Source organism: Chiloscyllium punctatum, chromosome 37, assembly GCF_047496795.1.
Source record: "Chiloscyllium punctatum isolate Juve2018m chromosome 37, sChiPun1.3, whole genome shotgun sequence".
NCBI lineage: Eukaryota > Metazoa > Chordata > Chondrichthyes > Orectolobiformes > Hemiscylliidae > Chiloscyllium > Chiloscyllium punctatum.
Genome location: NC_092775.1, coordinates 33,668,496 through 33,695,997, shown reverse-complemented (window position 1 = coordinate 33,695,997; position 27,502 = coordinate 33,668,496). Strand labels below are relative to the sequence as shown.

Sequence of the window (27,502 nt, the reverse complement as noted above, 5' to 3'; positions counted from 1 at the left end):
TTTTGTCTAAAATGTGCACACATCAAAATGTATTTGCTCTGAAAATGCAGCTGTTGTGGGGAAAATCACTTGCCTTGGAGTCAGAGTCGGGGTTCAATGACAGAGTTTATTGTACAAGGAAATACTGAAGCTCGGAGAAGGGAAAGACACAAACAGCACATTGGTCAACTGCAATTCTTCTCTCAACCCAGGGCACATGTCAAGATACGTTTATACATTTTGTAATATAATAGGTCAGTGTTGAGGTTATTGTCTCTGTAACATAGTTTGTTTGTTGCAAACATTGCTGAATCGTTGATAGTTTCGGTGTAGTCATTGTCAGTTCCAATGCTGCCTTTGTTAATTTCAGCACGGTCGTTGTCAGTTTCAGCACAGACATTGTCAATTTCAGTGTCTGCGCGGAAGTACAGTAATGTGTGCTATTCGCTCTTCCTGAGAAGGATAATTACAGCAGCCCTGGCTATGAGCACTTTGTATTGAGTCTGTCTCAAGCAGTTAGCATTTCTATTAAAGGTGTTGGCTGGAACGATACTTCGGAAGGCAGTGTACGCTTTTCATGTGTATTGTCTCTCCCACTCATTTTAAACTAATCAATGAGGTTATGGGTGGCATTCTGGTGGCCCCAGGCAGTATCTGTATTTGCTCTGCTGTCTCTCTCCCTACTGTCCTGCAACCATCTTATGTGTCAAATGGCCAACTGATGGTTCAGTAGCCATCTTGTGTTCTGTGTGCCTAGTATCACCCTGCCTGGTGCCATCTCCCACTTCACAGCATCACACTTTCAGTGCTGGACAGCATTGCTAAACACTTGGCTCTCCAAAGTACTGTATTATTGTAGAATCTGCAAGTGATGAGGATGTAACCGATAATGTTACTCTGACATCAGAGTAGAGTGATGGGGAGAAGCATGTAAAGTGCTTCATTCTGTAGCCTGCCACATATAAATGTAAATAAAGGATTTAACTTCACTGAAGAGAGTGTGAAAGTCTTTATTTAAATAAGGACATACTGTGAATGCTAAACACCATAAAGGTTGTAACCTCATAAAAGAGAGCAGTCTCTAAGACCATTGGTGTAGACATTCACAAGCCCAGGATTTCAGAATGCTACAGTGGGATTTACATGACGCAGTTCCATGAACTCAACACTTCACAGTGGATAGTTGTCTTTTCACATCACCTTCAAGAATTTACTGGCAGAAAAACACTCAGTAAGATCACATGGGAAGATTTGTTAAAGAGAAGAAGGTAGTCATGCATTTTATAAGAACTTATATAAACATGTTATTCTGATTAGAGCTGAAAAATGTGTTGCTGGAAAAGCGCAGCAGGTCAGGCAGCATCCAAGGAGTAGGAGAATTGATGTTTCGGGCATAAGCCCTTCTTCAGGAATGAGGAAGGTGTGTCAAGCAGGCTAAGATAAAAGGTAGGGAGGAGGGACTTGAGGAAGGGGCGTTGGGAATGCGATAGGTGGAAGGAGGTTAAGGTGAGGGTGATAGGCCGGAGAGGGGGTGGGGTGGAGAGGTCGGGAAGAAGATTGCAGGTCAAGAAGGCGGTGCTGAGTCCGAGGGTTGGGACTGAGATAAGGTGGGGGGGGGGAGGGGAAATGAGGAAGCTGGAGAAATCTGCATTCATCCCTTGTGGTTGGAGGGGAAGATGAGGCGCTCTTCCTCCAGGCGTCATGTTGCCATGGTCTGGTGATGGAGGAGTCCAAGGACCTGCATGTCCTTGGCGGAGTGGGAGGGGGAGTTAAAGTGTTCAGCCACGGGCGGTTGGGTTGGTTGGTGCGGGTGACCTAGAGGTGTTCTCTGAAACATTCCGCAAGTAGGTGGCCTGTCTCCCCAATGTAGAGGTGGCCACATCGGGTGCAGCGGATGCAGTAAATGGTGTGTGTGGAGGTACAGGTGAATTTGTGATGGATATGGAAGGATCCCTTGGGGCCTTGGAGGGAAGTGAGGGGGGAGGTGTGGGCACAAGTTTTACATTTCTTGCGGTTGCAGGGGAAGATGCTGGGAGTGGAGGTTGGGTTGGTGGGGGTTGTGGACCTGACGAGGGAGTCGCGGAGGGAGTGGTCTTTCTGGAACGCTGATAGGGGAGGGGAGGGAAATATATCCTTGGTGGTGGGGTCTGTTTGGAGGTGGCGGAAATGACGAAGGCTGATACGATGTATCTGGAGGTTGGTAGGGTGGTAGGTGAGGACCAGTGGGGTTCTGTCCTGGTGGCAATTGGAGGGGTGGGATTCAAGGGCGGAGGAGCAGCAAGTAGAGGAGGTGTGGTGGAGAGCATCGTCAACCACGTCTGAGGGGAAATTGCGGTCTTTGAAGAAGGAGGCCATCTGGGTTGTTCGGTATTGGAATTGGTTCTCCTGGGAGCAGATGAGGCGGAGGCGAAGGAATTGGGACCTGGACCATCTCACACTCCTCCCTCCCCTTCCTCGACCTCTCCATTTCTATCTCGGGTGACCGACTCAACACAGACATTTACTATAAACCGACCGACTCCCACAGGTACCTAGATTACACCTCCTCCCACCCTGCCCCCTGTAAAAACGCCATCCCATATTCCCAATTCATTCGCCTCTGCCGCATCTGCTCCCAGCTAGCACAGCAAACACAGATCTGCTAATTTTGTGAACTTTGAATACAGTGAATATGTACTTGATTAGGATAGAGAGTAAAGAAATGAAAACTGATATATCAAACCTCAGCTGGAACACTCCTGGTTTTGTTTACATGGTTAAGGTTTTTCCCTGGACCTGGAAAGTCCTTGAGTGGATTGAAAACACAATGTGGCTGGGCATCCTCCCACACTCATCCTTACTTTGTTGCAATTTGCCTACTTCTGCTGCTAAAGCAACAAATTGCCATGGTCAACTGACAGTAAACACAAGTGTCAGGATGATCTCCACCAGATCATAAATGTGCGATATGCAGTTGGTGTTCCTGGAAGGAGATAATGGTTAAGTTGGTCTTTCGAAGAAATAGTAAGATTCAACAAGATCCATTGAGACAGTGACACACTCGCTTTTAAAACAAAAAGATGCAGTGGAAGCAGGGTCAATTAAAGCTTTCGCAAAGAAATAACTTTGAAAAGGAACAATGTACAGTTTATGGATAGGAGACAGGAGAATAACATTAAATTATAACACTCAGTGGAGAGCTAGTGCAGATTGGACAAGTAGAATGGTTACCTTCAACTTTCTTTCAAATAAAATATTGATTAGGTTAGACTGTCCCTGATGGGGTATTGTAACAGAAGTCATATGATGACACCACTGGCTTCCGTCTACTCTGTAATTGTCCTGTGATTCTGTAATATTTGGTGCGTGACTTCTCTAACAAGCAGGATATCATCTGACATCAGGTTTGGTTTTAATTAACTCATATTATTTATCCGAGATAACAATTTCAATATTGGATTCAATACTTCTAAATGGTGTTTCCAAAGCTTTCACAATAATGTGTTCCATGTGATAATTTGTGAATCTTATTTCACAGTAATCATTGATCATGCTCTGGTCAACAAACAACATAAACAAACTTATCCTTATCATCATGATCAACATATTTCACACGCACTTGATCTCCTGTTTCTGGTGTGTAACTCTAATATTGAGATTTTGGTTTGCATTCAATCCTTTTGTTCTTGATTGTAGTTGCACGCATGTTGATCTTTAGCTCTGCCAGGTAGCTTAAGAATACATGTGAAAAAGGATATTCAAAGAGTTTAGCTGGAGGCTTTTCAGTAGTCAAGTAAGGATCACTTTCAAATTGCAGAGAAAGTTATGCAATTTTTGTTTCCTTGGAACCAAACAGATCACATTTTCAAGCTATGCATAAATTTCACAACTCCTCTAGTAACTTTTGATCATCAATGTCATAATGGTGAGGGATTTCCTACACTATACCCAAAAGAGGCTCTTGCATCATTTTGGTGTGTTGCTTACTGAATAACCTCATTTATACAAGGGTCTGCATTTGAAGGAGTCTGAGGTGCAATAGCTGTCCTCCAGATAAAGCAGGAGAGAAGAAGAAACTTGCAAATATTGTGGAGTTACATCAGCAATTCTGTTGAGGTGTTTATATCCTCCCACTGAGAAGTTACATGAGCCTACCTGTTTAAAATTTTTATTAGCTCTTTCATCCTGTATTGAAGAACATTGAAATGATTGGGGCATCTTCCATATCAATGACATTTTGGCAATGCTGACTCAGAAACTGTCCTTCAAAAAGACTGTAGGCCATAGTGGCAAAGGTGACAAAGTTTATTATTACCAAACATAATAATTGCCCAGCAAGTAGACAACCCATATGCTTTTAATTAGAAACTGTTAAAACCGTGACAGGATACTTCCCTAATATATTGAACAAAGCTGAGTATGTTTTGGTTACATGAGTGTAAGGTGAGTTGAACATTAAAGATTTTTTTTGTTAAACAGTGGGGGTGGGGGAGGAGCTAGAGGAAGCTGATTGTGTCAAAGGTAAGCAATGTTAATTCGAATAGCGGTCAGGATTAAGTTACAGAACAGAAAAGATTATGTAAACTAGAGTTGTAACCTGGGTTGATTGAAGTTTTCAAAGTATTCAGGGGAACAGATAGTACAGAAGAAATAAATTATTTTCTGTTGAATCTTGCTCTGCAGATATAGTCAAAAAATTATAGCCAGATCTTATAGAGATTAAATTAGGAAACATCACTAAACATTGTTTTACAGAAGTTTGAAACTTTTTTTCTGTTATAGCAATTGGAGCTTGATAAATAATTTTAAAACTCGGATTGTTAGACTTTGCCCTAACCATAGGTACCAAAGAAACAAAACAAAGCTTGGTGTATGGAGTTAGGCAACAAATCAGCTATGATCTCACTGAATAGTCAAGCAGATTGGGTGGGGGATGTGGGATCCTAAATAGCTGACCCCTGTTCCTACAAATTCATGGGTGAAATTGAAAGCTTTTTTTGCATGAATTATTGAGGATTTATTTGGGTATACCTTACCATGATTGTCTCCACTATGCAGTCCAGGCTCCAGTGGCACTAGACCTTTCTTGTCGGCAATCTCAGAGTCCAGATCTTCTTTGATGTGAAATTTTGCTACAATTGTACTTAACACATTAATTGCAACATACTGCAGAACTCCTCCCAAAATGTCCAGGCAACATAAACATTTTGAAATTCCTCTCAGTCTCCAAGCTTTGTTGAGGCACATTGTGCTCCTCTGCTGCTATTTGTAAGACAATTGTAAGACAAGACTGTCCCCATGACTTGTCCTACCTACCTATCTCCTTTTCCACCTATCCACTCCACCCTCTCCTCCTTGACCTATCACCTTCATCCCCTCCCCCACTCACCCATTGTACTCTCTGCTACTTTCTCCCCACCCCCACCCTCTAGCTTATCTCTCCACGCTTCAGGCCCACTGCCTTTATTCCTGATGAAGGGCTTTTGCCCGAAACGTCGATTTCGAAACTACTTGGATGCTGCCTGAACTGCTGTGCTCTTCCAGCACCACTAATCCTGAATACTATTTGTAAGACACTTACCATTACCCATGGAAGCGGGAAGATGGTTAGTCATTCAGGGGCCCTTTTGTGATTCAGTTTGCAGATCAAATCTTAAGAAAATGCAGTAATTTGCTGCCTATCAGGTATTGGTGTGTGGGATTAACTGTATAGTGCACACACCTGTTGCATTATTTTATGGGCGATCTAAGAAGCAACACAGGCATTATATATTGCACTTGAGATTTGGAGAAATGTTCAACCCTGTAAAAGTGGTGATAAATATTGTTGACGTCTTTTTGGGGTGCTATAGGTCATGAGTTCAACATCTGGTCCCATGTGCTAAGGACCCATATTGCAATTTTACTGATGTTACAAAATTGTTAATGGCTGCCTGAAATGAATCTGTAAATTAAACATTGTGTAGGTCATTCACAAATACAAAAGGTGCCGTGAAGACAGATAACTACAGCTGCATGCTCCCATGCAGTGAGTGGCAGTGCTGCATCTTTTTACCTTAATAATGAAACACACTCTGCATGTGCACATCTCCCGAGTACGATCTGTACTGCTTATGTTTTTGAACTATGATCCAAGCTTATTAACAGGAATTGTTGCTCATTATCACACTCATTGCACCCCATTCCCACACCAGCAGTACACGGTTCCATCCTACCACCCACTGGGTAGAAGTACATGTCAAGAGTTCCAAACGTGGAAGTCAAAGCAGGGACCTGGGAGTTCAGCTCACCACATGCTTCAATAGATCAGTTTTCACAGTAGAAGATACCAACAGCATATCACAACTTTGAGAGTCAGGAGCCAGGAATGAGTGCAGTGGTCATCACTAAGAAGGTGCTGGTGAAGCTGAATGATTTAAAGATGGATAAATCATTCAGAGTTCTGAATGATAGCTGGTGAGATTGTGGAGGCATTCGTGGTGATTTTTCAGGAATCACTGGAGTCAGGGAGGCTCCTAGAGGACTGGAAAATGGCTAATGTAACATCTTGTTTCAGAAACGAGGGAGGCAGAAGATGAGAAAATATTGACCAATGAACCTAACCTTGGTTGTTGGTAAGATTTGAGAGTCCATTATTAAGGATGGGATTGCAGAGTTCTTGGAAGTGTATGGTAAAAATAAGGTTGAGTCAGGAAGGCTTCATCAAAAGAAAGTCATGCCTGAGAAATCTATCTGAATTCTTTAAGGAAATAATGAGCAAGTTAGACAGAGCCAGTAGATGGCATCTAATTGGCTTTTGACTATATGCTGCACAGGAGGCTCTGTTAGGGGCAAGGCACTGGCATCAATCATGCATTGACTTGCAAAAGGCAGCTAATGTGGATGAAGGAGTCTTTTTCAGGATGGCAGCCATTGACTAGTGGAGTTCTGCAGGAGTCAGTATTAGAACCGCACCATTCAAGTTTTACATTATCGATCTGGATGAAGGAACTGAGGACATTATTGCTTGGTTTGTAGATGACACATAGAAAGGTGGACAGACAGGTAATGTTGAGGAAGCCAGGAGGCTGCAGCAGAACTAGGACATGTTAGGAGAGTGGGCAAACATATGGCAGGGAATACAATCTGGGAAAATGTGAGGTTTTGCACTTTTGCATACAACCTGAAGGTAATGAATCTGTGGAATTCATTGCTGCAGAGAGCTGTAGAGGTCAAGTCATTGCATGTATTTAAGACAGAGATAAATAGGTTCTTGACTGATATTGGGATCAATGATTATGAGGAGAAGGTAGGACAGCGGGGTGAAGAAACACATCAGCCATGATTGAATGGTGGAGCAGACACAATGGACTGAAAAGAAAAGGCATCAATGTCCTTCTATATCTTATGATCTTATGGATACCTGACAAAAACATCTTGGAATGAACTCCAGGGCAGCAGCTACATACACCCTTCGCCCACAGACACTGTTTGGAGATGCCGATGTTGGACTGGAGTGTTCAAAGTTAAAAATCACACAACACCAGGTTATAGTCCAACAGGTTTAAGTGGAAGCACACTAGCTTTCGGAGTGACGCTCCTTCATCAGGTGATAGACTATCACCTGATGAAGGAGCGTCGCTCCGAAAGCTAGTGTGCTTCCAATTAAACCTGATGGACTATAACCTGGTGTTGTGTGATTTTTAACCCCATAGACACTGGCAGCCAGACTGTCTCTACTGTCATGGCATATCCCTGCTCCATTTACTTTGCTGCACTTTAATGCTGTACTTTGGAGTGCACTGGCACCTCTTATTAGTGTGCTGCTGCAAGGAACATTGCATGCAGGAACTTCATCTAATTCAATGATTAAACATGCTGCATCTCAGGGCACTTTCTTCATTCTCAGTAACGTAATGCCAACGTTGATTTTTTTAAAAAAATTATTCACTGAGATATACCTATAACATGCTACTTCTGCTGTTCTGCATACAAGTAATCCTGAATTGTAACTTGCAAGCTGATATCTTATTTTCAGAAATGCATGTTCTACTACATTCTCCATTAAACCAAGTTTAGTTCTTTATATTGATTGAGGGGTACATTGAGCTACATATTAGTCCATTAAGATGCAGACCATGATGGAGTATAATACTAATGCTGCTGATGGCCCACACCTCATGGCTTCAGAGTTTTGAGATGCTCGACCCATTCTGGATTTATCCCATTTGGGGCAATTAGGGGCAGATCTCCCTTCTCATGTGACATGAGGAGCGAGATGTTGGGCACCCCACCATCCATACTAGGGTTATTTTCTCCTGGCATGAGAAAACGGAAGGATTGAGGAAAATAAAAATGGCTAGCACAGGGATATTTATGGTACTGACACATTGTGACTGAGTAGGAGGGACACAGATGTCTTACAGGATTAGAAGTGAAGGGAGATTGGGTAGCTGACAGCAAGTGAGGGATGATTTTGCACATACCAATGACTGTTGTAGGGCATAGCCTTGGTGGGAGTGCATAGCAGAGATAGTATGAGTGAGAGTTAATAGTCAGAAGTTATTGGTACTTACCTTAGCAGAGCAGAGAAGGTCATTGACCTACTTACAATATGGCTGGGCATTTCTCCAGACTCTGAGAGCCCACTGACAGGAGTGACAATCACAAATCAGGCTGGCAGGATCTGCTGTCCTTGCTTCTACTGCCTCTCCTGGGGGATGTGCAGAGGTCCCTTTCTGTACCACACTATTCAGCAGGACCTCAAGATCCCTGTCCACTAAGTGAGGTGCCAATTTCCCCTTCTGGGCCAAGTTTGGAGCAACTGTCTCGAACCATGCAAAGCTATTGCAGACATTTGTTCAGGAGAGCAATGTAATGGCATACTAATTCCAGAGATAGCGCTGGATTCTGAGATATCTAGTGAATGATGATTTCTTTCAGCTACAACATGTGGTAGAATCAGGCTAGTATCAAACAAGAGGAGTGCCAGAAGGGTGGAGTTGGCAATAAATGAGAGGTTAGGACAATAACTTAAGAAAACCCACAAGTCCTCACAGAGAGGAACTGTCCATGAAACAAAAAAAATACACCGCCAAAATATTGTAATTTTCAGCCCATAATTTATTCCACATTTCACTATGTTTATGTAAATTAAATGCAAAACTTGTAAGCATACATTGTGTCAGGAAACATGTTAAAAGTTAGGAACTGCAAAATTAAAGCTAATATAAGCCACTCTCAAATGTAACAACTTTCCAAAACAGTTGTTCATTAAATAGATAAATATGTATCATTATATCTATTATGTTAACTTCTAATCACTTAATTTATAGCATTATTACAGAAAGCATGTATAAGTAAAAACCCCATAGTTCAACTATTGCAAAGAAACAACGAAGAGTTATTTTAACTGAGGGTCACCACATCTGAGGTGAGGGAAAAGGCTGAGAAGGAGAATCTTTCATGGTAACCTCAGCAGATGCAGGAATTGAATCCAATCTGTTAACATCACTCCACATCACAAGCCAGCCATCCAGCTAACTGCACTAATATATACAGATTCATTAAAGCTTATCCAATGCACAATCTTTCAAGAAAAGAACAAACTATTGAATGTTAACTTAGATTAAAATTCCCAGAACAGAATCTGTCATTTCATATCGTAATTCAAACTCATGAGAGAAATTCTGAGCTGGATATCTCTTGTCGCTACTGTACAGTTGAGGCAGAATTTCCATACTCCTTTCTGACCCTCTTCCCATTCCAATCCACTTTCCCAACTTAAATCCAATCAAGCAAGAAGTTTGAACTCTCTCACTAGGGTGAGTTCATAGCAAATGAAAATGAAAAAGCCAGTGATAAATCTGGTGAAAGATTAAAGGTAGCAAAGGAGGTCTGAGGAACGAGGAATAATTTAGATATCTAAGGGTTTTAAATGTGCTGGTGTTCAGAAAGATAATGGCGAAGACATAAGCAAAGAAGAGATGCTTAGTATTGTATCCTATCTCTTCAAAAAGACATGTTCAGGCCTTCTGCCAATGCAGGTGGTAGAAGCACCAGTTTCTTCATGGTCCTTTGGGTTAGCAACAGTTGTGGTGAAGTGAGGGAAATGAATTGGCTTACAAGGACTAACTCCTCCACTGTAACTTACAAACAATGAGCAAGAAAGGGATTACTTTTGGTTATCAAATCTGTATATAGAGACAAGAATTTGTAGTCAGGATAAAAAGATGGGTTATCCTCATGTTAACTTGGCTTTGTTTTCACCCATCACCCCCATCCACATTAAATGTAGTGGCAAAAAAAATAATTCTTCCATGTTTCAGTGCTGAAGATTCCCTGAACCACAAAAAAACTATTGAATGTTAACTTAGATTAAAAAACATTTATCCATTTTGTGAAATACCTACATATTTGTACCTTTCCCAATATTTACCAGTAATAGTAAATTATTTACAGCAATTAGGAGACAGTATTCAAATAAAACAAGAATTGAAACCTTATAGCCTGATCACATTAACAGAATAGTATATTTCCATTTTTTTAACCTATTTCTCTAATCAAGCTGGTGAGACTGAAACTGGGCCTCCCAGTGCAAGGATAAAACACTACCACTGCACCACAAGACAGCCCCTAAAACCCAACTGCAATTCTCCTTCTCAGTTGGGAGTCATATAATCATAGATTCATAAAACATAGAAACAGACCTTTTGGTCCAACCAATCCATGCCAACCATAATCCCAAGATAAACTAGCTCCACCTGCTTGTGCTTGGCCTACATCCATCCAAACATTTCTTATTCATATATTTATCTAAATGTCTTTTAAACATTGTAACTGCCCCCACATCCATCACTTCCTCTGGAAGTTCATTCCACACATGGATGGGAGATTTAAGATTATGAAGAGTTTGTTATTTACAAAATAATTCGATGCACAATACTTGGAAGCCATGTTCAAATATTTAAAGTAATGTTTTGGAGTTCAGTTTTCATTGTGACTCTCATCATTGCACTACCATTGTTTCAACAGAAAATCCCTTAAGTATACTTTATAAGTAGTTTGTCAGGAGTTTCCTTGGATTTCCCTCCAGAATTGGGGAGAAATAAAAGCCAGATATTGAACACTTGTGTCTTTAGCTATTCAACTTAATCATAGTATGTAATACAAGTTTTCTGTTTATTTCTGAAAAGAGATACAGATTGTTGTTCATTAACGTGTCTCGTTTCAGCAGTGTTCAGGTGGTTTGTTCTGAATTATACAGAAATCAGAAGGGAATAAAAATTAGGATTGTTTTGCGTCATTTTCACATGAAACATAGCTGTCTGGAATTCTTGGTAACACAATGCCCTCTAGCCCACGTCATTAATTTGTTAAAAGGTAATATGAACAATTTATAAAGAGCTTTCCTTAGTGCTCATAGTTTATTTCTGTTGCCATTGAACTTACAGTGGATACTTTTCCTGACAGATTCTTGCTAGAGCTGTAAACTTTGGATCTAAGTTGTCCAAGTAGTCAGACCTAATGCTGTCTTCAACTATGCTGATGGCATCAAGAGATGGCTCGCATAGGTCATCTCCTTCGTAATTATACACACGAGGTTTAAAAGTAGGTTCTGGTTCCTAAAAAAAAGTTAAAACAATAATAAACAACATACATATGCTGTAAGTAATATGGTTATCTGATTTTCTATTAAAAGAGTGGCCATACATCAGTTTACATTATTTTATTTTTGAAAATTAAAATCAAAATAAGTCATTTGTTTCAGTTTTTGCAAATTAATTCCATCATAAATATCTTAACATCAATATTTTAATAACAAGAATGAAAGGAAAATGTTAGTATACAGTAATCATTGATAGGATGACCTCAGCTGACAATAAGGTTTTTCTTTTCTTTAAGCTCAACAAACACTAAATGCTGCTGGTACCGCAATGTAAATGTCAAAAACAGCACAAATCCTTTGTTATGAAGGTTTCATATTTGATGGTTTTCACTGATAGCTGGAGTTTTAAACAATTATGGAAAATTGATTTATTACACAATCCTTGGATCTCTGAATTGGCTTTCAAAAAGGTCACTTTGGGCATTAGAGTATTTTCTTTATTAACAAGACATTTCTCAGAAAACACATTGTTTCAGCCAATTGCTGGATTTGTTTACTGAAGGTCGCACAACTTATTTTATATCTGCCAGAGAGCTCAGTTCTGTTTGGACAATGTTTTGCATGCATTTGGAGATTATTTAGTGGCAAAAAAACAGTTTAGAAAGTGACAGTCCAGTTTATCTCTCCAATACAGAAAGGATGCAGACTAATTTAGATAAAGAACTGCTTTGAAGTTTTGCTGCCAGAGCATCATCAAAAGCATGGCACATGCTCTGATATGCTTCTAAGCATTGTTTAGCTATACTGTTGATTAGAGTTGCGACAGTCAGCAGTTCTGAGGAAATGCCTACCTTGCTGTGAGTCATATACATTTCTAACTGTAATTATCTGCTTGCACTGTCATTGGCAACTTTTGTTATATTGTCTGCATCCTTTGAGTAATAATATTTGTGCTAGTTAAAAACAGTTCAAGAGCTTAATTCCTGATGTCACTCTTAAATAGTAAGGATATGTACAATCAGAACTTCTACGCACTTGTTGTCTTAGAAAAATATCACTTTGGAAACTGACAATTAATTTTAATATATTTCATTGTAATTCTTTCTTACCAAATAGTGCCTGTTAGCCCAACCATTTGAGTCATGTTCTTGTAATTTGTTAATTGGCCTAAACATGCTACTTCGAAATGGGAAAGTTCCCTGTAGTGAAAACAGAAATTAATAATATCAAATAAATTCAATTGCAAAGAAAAACTGAAAGCAACAGGGCTAAACAAAAGATTGCATTTCTTTGGATTTACAATTTATAATACATCCAAAAGGGTAGCTCAGTAAAATGCTCTGCTATCATTTTTGATTCCTGATCTCGCTCATGACAGCAGTGATTTAACTAGGAAAGTGCTTAGTTGTCGCTTTGCAGCATCTTGTAGTTGTGAAAGACTTGCCATAAATGCAAGGTTATCATCATCATTTTTGATGCGGTTATACCAGTTTCAATTGGCAGCGTCATGAATGAACAGGGAGAAAAAGATAGGATTTGAATTTATTAAAGCGTTTCTAAGTGTTTTGAAGATGTGGGTGACCTATACCTTTTAAGAGAGTTAAAAGCTAGCAGTGACAGCACTAAGTGTTCTCAATAAGACACAATGTAACATGTGCTCCAGCTACTAGAGTCGCTGGTTGCCTGGAAACGACAAAAAACAGATTCGAACTAGGCCAGTCAGTTTAAATTATATCCCGAAAAAATACCAATTTCCAATCAAGTTTGAATTGAATATATTGACAATCTTAAAAGCCAATGACACAATCCGATGCTCTGGGGTATAAGACTAGGGAAAAATTGAACAGTCGGGAGGAGAACTGCAAAGCCTAGCATGTAAGCAGACTGCCCAGAAAAATAGCTCTCTTAAAAGATACCTTTTCGATCAGTAACCAGTGCTGCAGAAATTCCTTAGGTCTCTTTATATCTTTCCCCTCTTACCTGAAACCTATGCCCTCTAGTTCTGGACTCCACCATCCCAAGGAAAAGACTTTGTCTATTTATTCTATCCATGCCCCTCATGATTTTGTAAACCTCTATAAGGTCACTCTCAACCTCTGACATTCCACGGAAAACAGCCCTAGCCTACTCAACCACTCCCTATATCTCAAATTCTCCAACCCTGGCAACATCCTTATAAATCATTTCTGAACCCTTTCAGGTTTCACAACATCTTTCTGAGAGGAAGGAGACCTGAACTGCACATAATATTCCAACAGTGGCCTAACCAATGTCCTGTACAGCCGCAACATGACCTCCCAACTCCTGTATTCAATACTCTGACCAATAAAGGAAAGCATACCAAACGCCTTCTTCACTATCCTATCTACCTGCAACTCCACTTTCAAGGAGCTAAGAATCTGCACTCCAAGGTCCCTTTGTTCAACAACACTCCCGAGGACCTTACCATTAAGTGTATAAGTCCTGCTAAGATTTGCTTTCCCAAAATGCAACACCTCACATTTATCTAAATTAAACTCTATTTACCACTTCTCAGCCCACTGGCCCATCTGATCAAGATCCCATTGTAAACTGAGGGAATCTTCTTCATTGCCACTACACCTCCAATTTTGGTGTCATCTACAAACTTACTAACTGCACCTCTTATGCTCACAGCCAAACCATTTATATAAATGATGAAAAGTAGTGGACCTAGCATCGATCCCTGTGGCACTCCACTGGTCACAGGCCTCCAGTCTGAAAAACAACCCTCCACCACCACTCTGTCTTCTACCTTTGAGCCAGTTCTGTATCCAAATGGCTAGCTCTCCCTGTATTCCACGAGATCCAACCTTGCTAATCAGTCTCCTATGGGGAACCTTGTTGAACACCTTACTGAAGTCCATATAGATCACGTCCACTGCTCTGCCCTCATCAATCCTCTTTGTTGCTTCTTGAAAAGACTCAATCAAGTTTGTGAGACATGATTTCCCATGCACAAAGCCATGCTGACTATCCCTAATCAGTCCTTGCCTTTCCAAATACATGTACATCCTGTCCCTCAGGATTCCCTCTAACAACTTGCTCACCACTGACATTATGCTCACTGGTCTATAGTTCCCTGGCTTGTTCCTACCACTTTTCTTAAACCATGGCACCACGTTTGCCAACCTCCAGTCTTCTGGCACCTCACCTGTGACTATTGATGATACAAATATCGAAGTAAGGGGCCCAGAAATCAGTTCCCTAGCTTCCCACAGAGTTCTAGGAGACACCTGATCAGGTCCTGGGGTTTTATCCACTTATGCATTTCAAGACATCCAGCACTTTCTCCTCTGTAATATGGACAATTTTCACCATGTCACAATCTATTTTCCCACATTCTATATCTTCCATGTCCTTTTCCACAGTAAATACTGATGCAAAATACTCGTTTAGTATCTCCCCCATCTCCTGCGGCTCCACACTAGGGGCACCTTGCTGATCTTTAAAGGGCCCTATTATCTCACTAGTTACTCTTTCGTCCTTATTGTATTTGTAAAAACCCTCTGGATTCTTCTTAACTCTATTTGCCAAAGCTATCCCATGTCCCCTTTTTGCCCTCATGATTTCTGTTTTAAGTATACCCCTACTGCCTTTATACTCTTCAAAGGATTCACTCAATCTATCATGTCTATACTTGACATGTGCTTCCTTCTTTTCTTTAACCAAACCCTCAATTTCTTTAGTCATCCAGCATTCCCTATACCTATCAGCCTTTCTTTTCACTCTAACAGGAATATACTTTCTCTGGACTCTCGTTATCTAACTTCTGAAGGCTCCCCACTTTCCAGCCATCCCTTTACATGCAAACACCTGAGCCCATTCAACTTTTGAAAGTTCTTGCCTAATAACATCAAAATTGGCCTTTCTCCCATTTAGAAATTCAACTTTTAAATCTGGTCTATCTTTTTCCATCGCTATTTTAAAACTAATAGAATTATGGTCGCTGGCCATAAAGTGCTCCCCCACTGATACCTCAGTCACCTGCCCTGCCTTATTTCCTAAGAGTAGGTCAAGTTTTGCACCTTCTCTAGTAAGTACATCCACATACTGAATCAGAAAATTTTCTCGTACACACTTAACAAATTCCTCTCCATCTAAACCTTAACACTATGGCAGGCCCAGCGTTTGTTTGGAAAGTTAAAATCACTTACCATAACCACCCTATTATTCTAACAGATAACTGAGATCTCCTTACAAATTTGTTTCTCAATTTCCCTCTGACTATTAGGGGGTCTATAATACAAACCCAATAAGGTGATGATCCCTTTCTGATTTCTCAGTTCCACCCACATAACTTCCCTGTATGTATTTCCGGGAATATCCTCCCTCAGCATAGCTGTAATGCTATCCCTTATCAAAAATGCCACTCCTCCTCCTCTCTTGCCTCTGTTTCTATCCTTCTTATAGCATTTGCATCCTGAAACATTAAGCTGCCAGTCCTGTCCATCCCTGAGCCATGTTTCTGTAATTGCTATGATATATCAGTCCCATGTTCCTAACCATGCCCTGAGTTCAATCTGCCTTCCCTGTTATGGCCTCTTGCATTGAAATAAATGCAGTTTAATTTATCAGTCCTACCTTGTTCTCTGCTTTGTCCCTGCCTGCCCTGACTGTTTGACTCACCTTTGTTCTCAACTGTACCAGTCTTAGATTGATCTCTTTCTTCACTATCTCCCCAGGGCCCACCGCAACCTTCGCCACCCCCCCCACCTTTCTATTTTATATCCTCCCGAGCAGCTCCAGCAAATCTCCCTGCCAGTATATTAGTCTCCTTCCAATTAAGGTGCAATCCATCCTTCTCGTACAGATCACTTCTACCCTAAAAGAACTTCCAATGATCCAAAAATGTGAATCTTTCTCCCATACACCAGCTCCTCAGCCATGCATTCATCTGCTCGATCCTCCTATTCCTGCCCTCACTAGCTCATAGCACTGGGAGTAATCCAGATATTACTACTCTCGAAGGCCTCCTTTTTAAATTCCTGCCTAACTTTCTATAATCTCCCTTCAGAATCTCAACCTTTTCCCTTTCTGTGTCATTGGTTCCAATGTGTAAAATGACATGTTGCTGGCCCCTCTTCCCCCTTGAGAACATTCTGCACCCTCTCCGAGACATGCTTGATCTTGCCATCTGGGAAGCAACATATCATTCTGATTTTTCGCTGCTGGCCACAGAAACATGTCTGTACATCAGACTAGAGAGTGCCCTAACACAATTGATCATGTGGAACCCGATGTATCTCCATTACATTAGAGCCTGTCTCAATACCTGAAACATGGCTGTTTGTGCTATATCCCCCTGAGAATCCATCACCCTCTTCATTTTCTAAAACAGCATACTTGTTTGAAATGGGAATAACCACAGAAGACTCCTGCACTACCTGCCTACCTCTCTTACCTTTCCTGGAGTTAACCCATCTATGTGACTGTATCTGAGACTTACCCCCCCTTCCTATAACTACCATCCATCACATCCCTTTGCTCTTGTAAACTCCTCATTACCACTAACTGTCTCTCCAACCAATCCATTCGGTCTGATAGGATTCTCAAGCAATGGTATTTATTGCAGATATAATCCTCAGTAACCTGTAAACTCTCCCTAAACTCCCACATCCAACAAGAAGAGCACATCACTCTACTAGAGGCCAATTTTGTTTCTTTCAATCTACAGACCCAGAAAATAGCACTGTCTTATTCCTCTACAAAACACTGCTCCAGGTTAAATTAATATTTATGGCTTATATTTTAAGTTTAATCAATAGCTCAATAAACCATATAATCAAAAAACAACACACTCTACTCATGACTGCAGACTTATTGTAAGGCCACGCTTAAAATTCGCTTATCTGTTTCTGTGCTGTGACCCAAACAGGTTCCTCCAAGATCAGTTGTGAATTTCACTGTTTGTTAATTTTCTCGGACGCACTCCAATGTCCAGCGATACATGAATTTAACAGCAAAAGCAATAACTACTAATTCTGTCAGTTAGCAGTGTGGGTTTATTTCTCTCTCATTCTCTCTCTCTCTCTCTCTCTCTCTCCCTCTCTCCCCCTCCCCCCTCCCCCCTCCCCCAACCCCTGCACTGACCTCACCATGTGTTTCCTTTTTCTGTTCTTCTCCCTTTTAAAAGTGCTGTTGTTTTGACTTTTTTTCTCTCCCAGGTTCCAAGACAATGTGTTGTTTTGTAAATCTTAATTGGAAGTTTTATCAGATTAGTATTACAGAAGGTAAGGTAAAAGATATGTTAGAGTAAGGACTTGCACAAAGCTGTAAGTTAATTATTCTCTTCTATACTTTAAGAAATAAAGTTGTTAATTTTTATTTTAAATAGTTCATAGCCACTCAAATCTTTACAGATTACTGCATGGGTCAAATCTTTTCTGTGTTGCTGGTTTTAAATTAAGCTGGAAGGTTTGCCCCATACCATAACAGTTTGGGGCTCATGTCCAAAATCTGAACTGGTTTAGACAGATTTGAATAGATTTGGGGTACAAAAACATCTCAGCAGATTTAAACACTTGCAGGTTATTTTTCTAGATCTTTTAATAAAACATAGATGAAGCAATATGTTTAATCTCGGTGGCTTGTGGTTGAGTGAATTAAAAGTGAGAGAAATGGCTCTTAAAATTGCTAAAGAGTTTCTGGGATTTGAAGATGATTCTCAAATTTGTCAAGAAAGTTTAGAAGGGAAAAAAAAGGCCATACTTTTAGAATTAGCAAATAAGTTAGATTTGGCTTTAACCAAGGACAAAAGCAAAGCTGAAATTGTAAAGAGGTTACTCAAACACTTAGGTGTGCCAGAGAAACAGAGAAGTGCAGTAGAGAAACTTATTGAGGAAAGTTCAGTTAGAAGATAAACAAAGAGAGAGTGAGAGAGAGGAAAAAGAGAAAGAGAGAAGGTGCTTAGCTGAGCAAGGAGAGAGAGAAAAGAAAGGGAGAGAAAGAGAGAGAAAGAGAGAGAATTTGAACTTGAGAAGTTGTGACTTAGTCAGCAAAGTCAAGTTAACAGGATGGAGAATTAAAAAGAAGGTAGCGATATACATATAAAAATATGTCAAAACTCTGTCACATTTTGGTGAGAAAGTTGTTGAACCCTTCTTTAATTAATTTGAAAAATTAGCTAGGCAGATGGAGTGGTCTGAGGATTTATGGGTAATGCTAGTTCAATCTAAACTGGTAGGCAGAGCTAGTGCTGCACTGTTAGATGTGAGGTCAAGAGATTATGAAAGAGGTTAAACAGGCTATTTTAAGTGCTTATGAATTAGAACCAGAAGCACATAGACAGCAGTTCAGAAACACAAAGACGGAACTAGGTCAGACTTATGTTGAGTTCAAAAGAATTAAACATTGTCATTTTGATTGATGGGTGCTTGCTTTGAAAATAAATAGGACATTTGAGGCTCTAAGAGAGATTATTCTGCTGGAGGAGGTTAAAAACTCACTTCCAAAGATGGTCAGAATTCATGTGGAGCAATGGAAATTTCAGGAAGTGAGAAGGGCAGCAGAATTAGCAGATTCTGCTAATCTATGCATTTGTTGGTGCATAAGACAAGCTTCTGGCCAAATTTCATCCTGTCAGGGATAGAAGTGGGAGAAGGTGATATCCTACACTACAAAACCAAGAGTAGAGAGCACTGGTAAGAATTTACCACAGGATGAAAAAGAAGTCCAAGAGAGTGGAAAGGAGGTGAAGGGCCTCAGGTGTTTCACTGAAATGGAGTGGGACACAGAAAATTATAGTGCTGGTAGTTTCAGAAGGGCACTGGGAAAAGTTGTTTTCACTGCTAGAAGATGGGACATATAAAGACACAGTGCTGGCTATTAAAGAAAGGCACTGTGGGAAATGATGTGGCAAAAGAAGCTTAGCCAGTGGCATTAGTGAAGGTAGTAAAGGAGACCCCAAGAAGAGATGAGGAGCTGCTGAAGAATGCACAGCCTAGGCAGGGTCTGGGTGTGGAGTTAGTACAAGATCTCTACAAAGAATTTGCCTCTGTGGGTAAAGTTTACTCAAAAAGAACGGGGGAGAAGGACAAGAAGTTATAATTTTGACAGATACAGGATCTAACTAGTTGTTGATAGTAAGGAATTAGGCATTATGCACACTTTCTGATCTGTCACCTGAGAGTGTGGTAATTTGTTGGATAGATGGACTGAAATTTAGCATTCCCCTGTGTAAGATCAGGTTGGAGTGCCAACTTAAGACAGGGGAACTTACAGTGGAGTGATCGACAGAATGTCAGTTCCAGGAATACAGTTTGTTCTTGGGATGTCTTGAAACGCATAAAAGTGGATAAATCCCCAGGAACTGATCAGATGTACCCTAGAACTCTGTGGAAAGCCAGGGAACTGATTGCTGGGCCCCTTACTTCGATATTTGTATCATCGATAGTCACAGGTGAGGTGCCGGAAGACTGAAGGTTGGCTAATGTGGTGCCACTGTTTAAGAAAGGTGGTAGGAACAAGCCAGGGAACTATAGACCAGTGAGCCTGATGTCGGTGATGGGCAGATTGTTGGAGGGAATCCTGAGGGACAGGATGTACATGTATTTGGAAAGGCAAGGACTGATTAGGGATAGTCAGCATGGCTTTGTGCATGGGAAATCATGTCTCACAAAATTGATTGAGTCGTTTCAAGAAGCAACAAAGAGGATTGATGAGGGCAGACTGGTGGATGTGATCTATATGGACTTCAGTAAGGCGTTCAACAAGGTTGCCCATGGAAGACTGGTTAGCAAGGTTAGATCTCATGGAATACAGGGAGAACTAGCCATTTGGATACAGAACTGACTCAAAGGTAGGTGGTGGTGATGGAGGATTGTTTTTCAGACTAGAGGCCTGTGACCAGTGGAGTGCCACAAGGATCAGTGCTGGGTCCATTACGTTTTATCAAGTATATAAATGATTTGGATGTGAGCACAAGAAGTATAGTTAGTAAGTTTGCAGATGACACCAAAATTGGAGGTGTAGTGGAGAACAAAGAAGGTTACCTCAGATTTTGATCAGATGGGCCAATGGGCTGGGAAGTGGTGGATGGAGTTTAATTCAGATAAATGCGAGGTGCTGCATTTTGGGAAAGCAAATCTTAGCAGGACTGATACACTTAATATCAGGTCCTAGGGAGTGTTGCTGAACAAAGAGACCTTGGAATGCAGGGTCATAGCTCCTTGAAAGAGGAGTCGCAGGTCGATAGGATAGTGAATGAGGCATTTGTTATGCTTTCTTTTATTGATCAGAGTATTGAGTACAGGTGTTGGGAGGTCATGTTGTGGCTGTATATAGGACATTGGTTGGGCCACTGTTGGAACATTGCATGCAATTCTGGTCTCCTTCCTATCGGAAAAATGTTGTGAAACTTGAAAGGGTTCAGAAATGATTTACAAGGATGTTGCCAGGGTTGGAGGATTTGAGCTATAGGGAGAGGTTAAATAGGCTAGGGCATTTTTCCCTGGAGTGTCAGCGACTGAGGAGTAACCTTATAGAGGTTTGCAAAATCATGAGGGGCATGGATAGGATAAATAGACAAAGTCTTTTCCCTGGGGTCGGGGAGTCCAGAACTAGAGGGCATAGTTTTAGTGTGAGAGGGGAAAGTTATAAAAGGGACCTAAGGGGCAACTCTTTCATGCAGAGGGTGGAACTTGTATGGAATGAGCTGCTAGAGGAAGTGGTGGAGGCTGCTATAATTGCAACATTTAGAAGTCATCTGGATGGGTATATGAATAGGAAGGGTTTGGACGGATTTGGGCCAGGTGCTGGCAGGTGGGACTAGATTGGGTTGAGATATCTGGTCGGCATGGACGAGTTGGACCAAAGGGCCTGTTTCCATGCTGTACATCTCTATGACTCTATGAATGATATGGCAGGATCCAAGGTGGGAGTGACACCCCTTGTTGTGGAGAAGCCCAAGGAAGACCTAGAAACTGAGGAGTTAAAACAGAAATATCTGGTATTCTCCCAAACTGTGTGGTAAACAGATTCCACTATCATAAATCACTGCACAAAGCCAAAAGTAAAGAGAAAGATGAAGGAGTTGAGGTTCAGTTAGCAGATACCTTATTTGCTGTAATGGTGCAGGAAAAACCTGAACAGGCAGAGGATCAGACAGATGTGTTTGTTCCAGAAAGGCTAAGAGACTTGCAACAGCAAGACAAGACAATAAAAGTTATATATGTGGGTGCGTATTCTGAAAAGGAGGCAGAGAATATTCCAGAGGGTTATTATCTGAAAGATAGAATCCGAAGACCAAAATGGAGACCACGGTAGGTTAGTGCAGAGGAGAAATGGGCCGAAATGCACCAGATTGTGTTGCTGGGAGCATACAAACAGGTAGTGTTATGGATAGCACATGAACAACCAGTAGGAGGTCACCTTGGGGTATGAAAGACTCAGGCTAACGTACAAAAACATTTTTATTGGCCTGGAATGCAAAAGGATGTGGTTAACATTTGCCGTACGTGTCATACATGCCAAATGGTAGGTAAAACACAGGCAGCAATTACACCAGCACCTTTGTTGCTGATTCACACATTTGAAGAACCTTTCACATGGGTTATAATTGATTGTATAGGTCCCTTCCTGAGAACTAAAAGTCGTAACAGTACAAGTTAACCAAAATGGATGTGTCTACCTGATTTCTGGAGGCAATTCCATTATGGAGTATCAAAGCAGAAAGGTCGTAGAGGAATTAGTAGTTGTCTACCCAAAGAGATTCAGTCAGTCTAAGGGTCAAATTTTACTGCTAGGCTGTTTATGGAGGTTATGGATAGCTTCGGTATACAGCACTTTAAATCCAGTGTGTATCATCCTGAATCCCAGGGAGCTTTAGAAAGGTGGCATCAGTCCTTGAAGACCCTGTTGAGAGTATACTGTCAGGATGACCCGAATGATTGGGATAATGGTATCCCATTCGTATTGTTTGCCATTAGAGATACCCCAAATGAATCTACTCAGTTTACTCCCTTTGAGTTAATATTTGGTCATGAAGTGCAAGGCCCTTTGAAATTAATTGAAGAGAAATTGACAGGACCAAAGTCAGAGATCTCACACATTGATTATGTAGCAGAGGTGAGGGAGAGACTAAATCGAGTAGTTGAGTTAGCTAAATAGCACCTAAAGAAAGCACAGTGTAGAATGAAGCAGGTGGCAGATAAAAGCTCTGAGACTCAGATGTTTTCCTGAGGGGATGATGTGTTAGTACTGCAATCAGTGATAGGTGATCCCTTCAAAGCCAGGTTTAGTAGTTCCTATCAAATTGAGAAAAAGTTGAGTCAGGTGAACTACTTAGTAAAGATACCGGATAGAAAGAAAAAGGTATCTAGTGTGTCATGTGAACATTTTTAAAAAGTATTACACTAGAAAGAAAGAACTGGAGAAACAGGTGTTAGTTACTGCCCCGCAGTGTGAGGAATCAAATCCAGATGATATGGAGTTTGATGTGCCTCAAAATAGATTTTAAAATGAAGTAGTCCTTGAGGAGTTGTATAGGTTAGCAAGCTATCTTTCTCAGGGGCATAGAAGGCAGTTGAAAGCCTTGTTACTACAGTATAAGGACATATTCAAGAATCAGATGGGGAGGACCAATACTATTGTACATGAAGTAGACGTAGGGATAACTGCTCCAATAAAGCAACACTCCTATTGGCTTAATTCTTTCAAAGCTAGACAGGTTCAGAAGGAGGTGGAGGCCATGCTCGATGAGGATATCATCAAACCAAGCTAGAGCGAGTGGAGTTCGCCGATCATCTTAGCTCCCAAACCAGGCAGGACTCAACAATTCTGCATGGATTATTAGAAGGTAAAAACTGTTACAAAATCAGACTCATATCCAATGCCTAGATTGGAGGATTATATCGAGAAAGTTGGACAAACCAGTTACATCACCAAGTTGGATTTAATACGTGGTTACTGACAGGTATCTTTATCAGAGTTATCAAAAGAAATTTCTGCGCTTATAACCCCAAATGGACTATATCAATTCAAAGTGCTGTCCTTTGGAATGAAGAACGCACCCACCACTTTCCAAAGATTTATGAACAGAGTTGAGGCTGGATTAACAAACTGTGCAGTCTATTTGGATGATGTAGTGATCTTCAATAAGTCCTGGAAAGGTCACATGGTACAGTTGGCAGAGCTCTTTGAATGACTATGAGAAATAAACTGGTGATAAACTTAAATAAAATGGAATTCACAAAAGCAGAGGTGACGTTCTTGGGACATAACATCAGTCATGGAAGATTGACCCCACTGAACGCAAAGGCAAAGGCCATCAAGGAATTTCCATGACCAACCTTGAAGAAAGAGGTGCTATGATTCTTAGGACTCGTGGGATTCTATCGGAAGTTTGTTCCAAATTTCCGCAGTGTAGTGGCACCGTTAACCAATTTGCTGAAGAATAACACAAAGTTTCAGTGGACAGAACCATGCCAGGAGGCATTCAGCCATTTGAAATCGATGTTAACCACCAATTCAGTTTTACCTACACCAAACCTTCCAAAACCTTTTAAAGCCGCCATCAATGCTAGTGACATTGGAGTTGGAACTGTACTGCTACAGGGAGAAACGGATGGGTTTGAACCGCCAGATGGTTACTTTTTAAAGAAGATCAACATCCACCAGAGGAAATGCTCCACAATCGAAAAAGGAACTATTGAGTTTGGTACTGGTCTTACAACATTTTAATGTGTATGTCATGAACAATGTGTCGGAGATGGTTGTGTACACTGACCATAATCCACTTACATACTTAGAATGTTTTGAAGATAAGAATATGAGACTATTTCGTTGGAATCTTATGTTACAGACTTTTAATTTAAAAATCATACATGTTGCGAGTTGGAAGAATATAATCGCAGATGCGTTATCTTGGATTTAACTGATAAGTTTACACAAAGACAAATCTCATCTAATGTTATATATATAGGTGTATGGGAAGACATTAATGTGAACCCATATTAAAATTATCTGTATGTTAGGGTAATGTGTTTAAAAAGTAGAGAAAAAAAATGAAGCTATCTTTTCATGATGATGGTTCATTTTTTCTTAAGGGGGGAGGTGTTATGAAGATGTGGGTGACCTATACCTTTTAAGAGGGTTAAAAGCTAGAAGTGACAGCACCAAGTGTTCTCAATAAGACACAACGTAACATGTGGTCTAGTTACTGGGTAGCTGGTTGCCTGGAAATGACAAAAAACAGATTCAAATTAGGCTAATCAGTTTAAATTATTCCCTGGAAAATACCAATTTCCAATCAAGTTTGAACTGATTATATTGACATAATCCGATGGTCCGAGGTTTAAGACCAGGGAAGTATTGAACAGTTGGAGGAGAGCTGCCAAGCCCAGCATGTAAGCTGAGTGCCTGAAATAAACAGCTCTCCTAAAAGGTACCTTTTCGATCAGTAACCTATGATGCAGAAATTCCTAAGAAGAAGAAAAGAAGACACAGGAAGATCCAAAGAGAAGAACCGAAAGCTGCCTGGTTTTGAGACAAAAAGTGTTGTTTTGTAAATCTTAATTGGGAGTTTCATTGGACTAGTATTATAGAAGGGAAGGTAAAAGAGTAAGGACTTATACATAGTTGTTAGTTATTCTCTGTTATACTTTAAGAAATAAAGTTGTTAATTTTTACTTTAAATAGTTCTTGGCCACTTGAACTTTTACAGATTACTGCACAGGATGAATTTTTTCTGTGTTGCTGGGTTTAAATTAAGCAGGAGAGTTTACCCCGTGTTATAACGTAAGTATCTCATTTTTTTTCTCTCAGGGATATTAAAGTATTTATTTTTAAGTGCAGGCACTGTTGTAATGTTCAGAAATGCAGCTTATTTTGATTAAAATGGGTTCATAGTTGATGAGCATTAAGCACTATGTGGAAGCACTCAGTTACTGATGAATTGAAGTTAGCCATTTTCTTGGCGGTCTCAATGGAAACAAGCCCCTTCTAAAGTATACTTAATTAAGGATCAAGTGAAGTAGTTGAGGTACCCTGCCATTACTGTCTTTGCTAACGTGGTTTGTTGGCTGTGCTATTGCGTCAGATGTTGTTTTCGTGGAGTTGGCTGGAAGGCTGCGTTGCAACATAGAGTGAGGCCAACAGTATGGATTCAATTTCCACACTGGCTGAGGTTACCATGAAAGGTTTTCCTTCTCAACTTCTCCCCTAGCCTGAAGTGTGTGGCAGGTTAAACCACCACCAGTTCCCTGATCTCTCTCCCTTTCTAATGAGAGAACGTCCCTGTGGTCTGGCAAGACTACGATGACTTTTTTTTGTGCCAGACCAACCAGTAGAATTCTGGAAATAGCCATTTCCAATGATAATTGAAAAGTTTCCTCAGTTAGTGTTAGGAAAAGCTGGATGGAGCTTTAGCAATTACCGTTGGACTTTCCAATACAATGTAGTCGCTGTTGAAGAATCTGCTCTGCCAGTTGTGTTTGTTGTATTCCTGATGTTAAATAAATATAGATGCAACAATAATGTAAACCCTCACAAGCAACCACACCAAAAGATCCCATGTCTCCAGGCGAGCAAACCAACTCAATATAGCACAGTAACTGCTGACGTTTGGCTAGTTACCTTATGAAATAGCTGATAAACCCAAACTGATTGCTTCTTTTGGGCAATCCCTACCCATCACTCTTCTAACTGCATGTAAGTTGGAAATTACACATATTCCTTTAACAATTAGTATCTTATTATTTATTGTTCCATTTGTTTAAGGTGGACTGATACACCGATAATAATTTAGGTAGAGTTTGCTATCAGAGATTCATGTAATTTGAAAGATTAATCCCAATCATTCAATATTCATTCCAAGGAATGAATATCAAGGGAAACTTAATGAACAATTCACCAAACTCCAGATTATAAAATGCTAAGAATGCAGGAAGTGTTACATTGAACATTTTACAAATTATTAACTCATATTTTCGGACTTTTTGTATAACTTTCAAGATTCTTAGTTGAGAAAGATGTGTGTCTAGTGTTATGATCCCAGCTGATTCTAATACTGGACTAGTCAGCTAAGAGAGTTAAGCCTGGCTTGATAGATGATAAGTTTTGGTTCTACTGATTGTTAATCATGGTGATCAGTGAATGAACATATTCACAAGAGAATTCCAATATACATCAACCCAAGAACATCAATGTTTATTACACAAAAAAGGAAACAAATATGAATTATCTCACACTATAAAATTTCAACTTATTTACTCTCAAAAAGAACCTTACAGAAACTCAAATATGAGTGAAGTGTCACCCTTTCTCCATTTTAAAATCCCTTGATCAATCAACAAAACTGTGATTGGTTTCTGGAACTTGCTTCTTACTCATTTCTCAGCCACTCAGAACGTCTTTTGTTCTGACCTGGTTTATACCAAAAAACATTGCTGCACCTCCAATTGTTTTCCCTTTGAATGATCTGCTTCATTTTGAAAGAAAACAATCTACTGCTTTGCTAAAATTTTCCATTTCAACTGGTTCTGTCTCTATCTCCCTCTGTCATACGGCACCCTGTTGCTAAGCTGTAGGCGATATTTTCGTTGTTGCTAATTCAGTTCCAGGGTTTTAAGATCTTCATTCTAATGCATGCAAACAAACAGACAACCCCACACCACTCTCAGATATCAAAAATAAAACCAAACCAATTTCCTTTCCTTCTTAACATACACAATAAAGAAATGCAAATTAAACTTAAAGCTATATATTTTTTCTCCACTTTTGAAACTGAGTTTCCAAACATTGATAACAGTAATAAGCCATGAATTTTGACTACATTAATGAAAAACAGAGTTGTTCTTACCAAGTGCTTCCCTGACCCCCAAGATTTTGATCCATAACTGTGTGAAGTGTAGCTCAATTCGGATTGACCACCTGCATGCGATGAAGTCTCCTTGAAATGAAAATAAATAATGAATACTAAATGAACTTAATTGCTTAATG

The 27,502-nt window shown here is 40.3% G+C and overlaps 1 protein-coding gene across 1 annotated transcript in view; it reads right to left on the bottom strand.

The window, feature by feature from the left end:
• Window positions 1-9,294: 9,294 nt before the first annotated feature.
• Window positions 9,295-27,502, bottom strand: part of LOC140462774 (cadherin-like protein 26) — a 96,682-nt gene continuing 78,474 nt past the window's right edge. The window contains exons 16-18 of the mRNA XM_072556043.1: window positions 27,363-27,452; window positions 12,655-12,744; window positions 9,295-11,561 (exon numbers count right to left, since the gene is read on the bottom strand). Coding sequence (XP_072412144.1) covers window positions 11,385-11,561; window positions 12,655-12,744; window positions 27,363-27,452 — 357 coding nt within the window. The 3' untranslated portion in view covers window positions 9,295-11,384. The remainder of the gene's footprint in view (window positions 11,562-12,654; window positions 12,745-27,362; window positions 27,453-27,502) is intronic.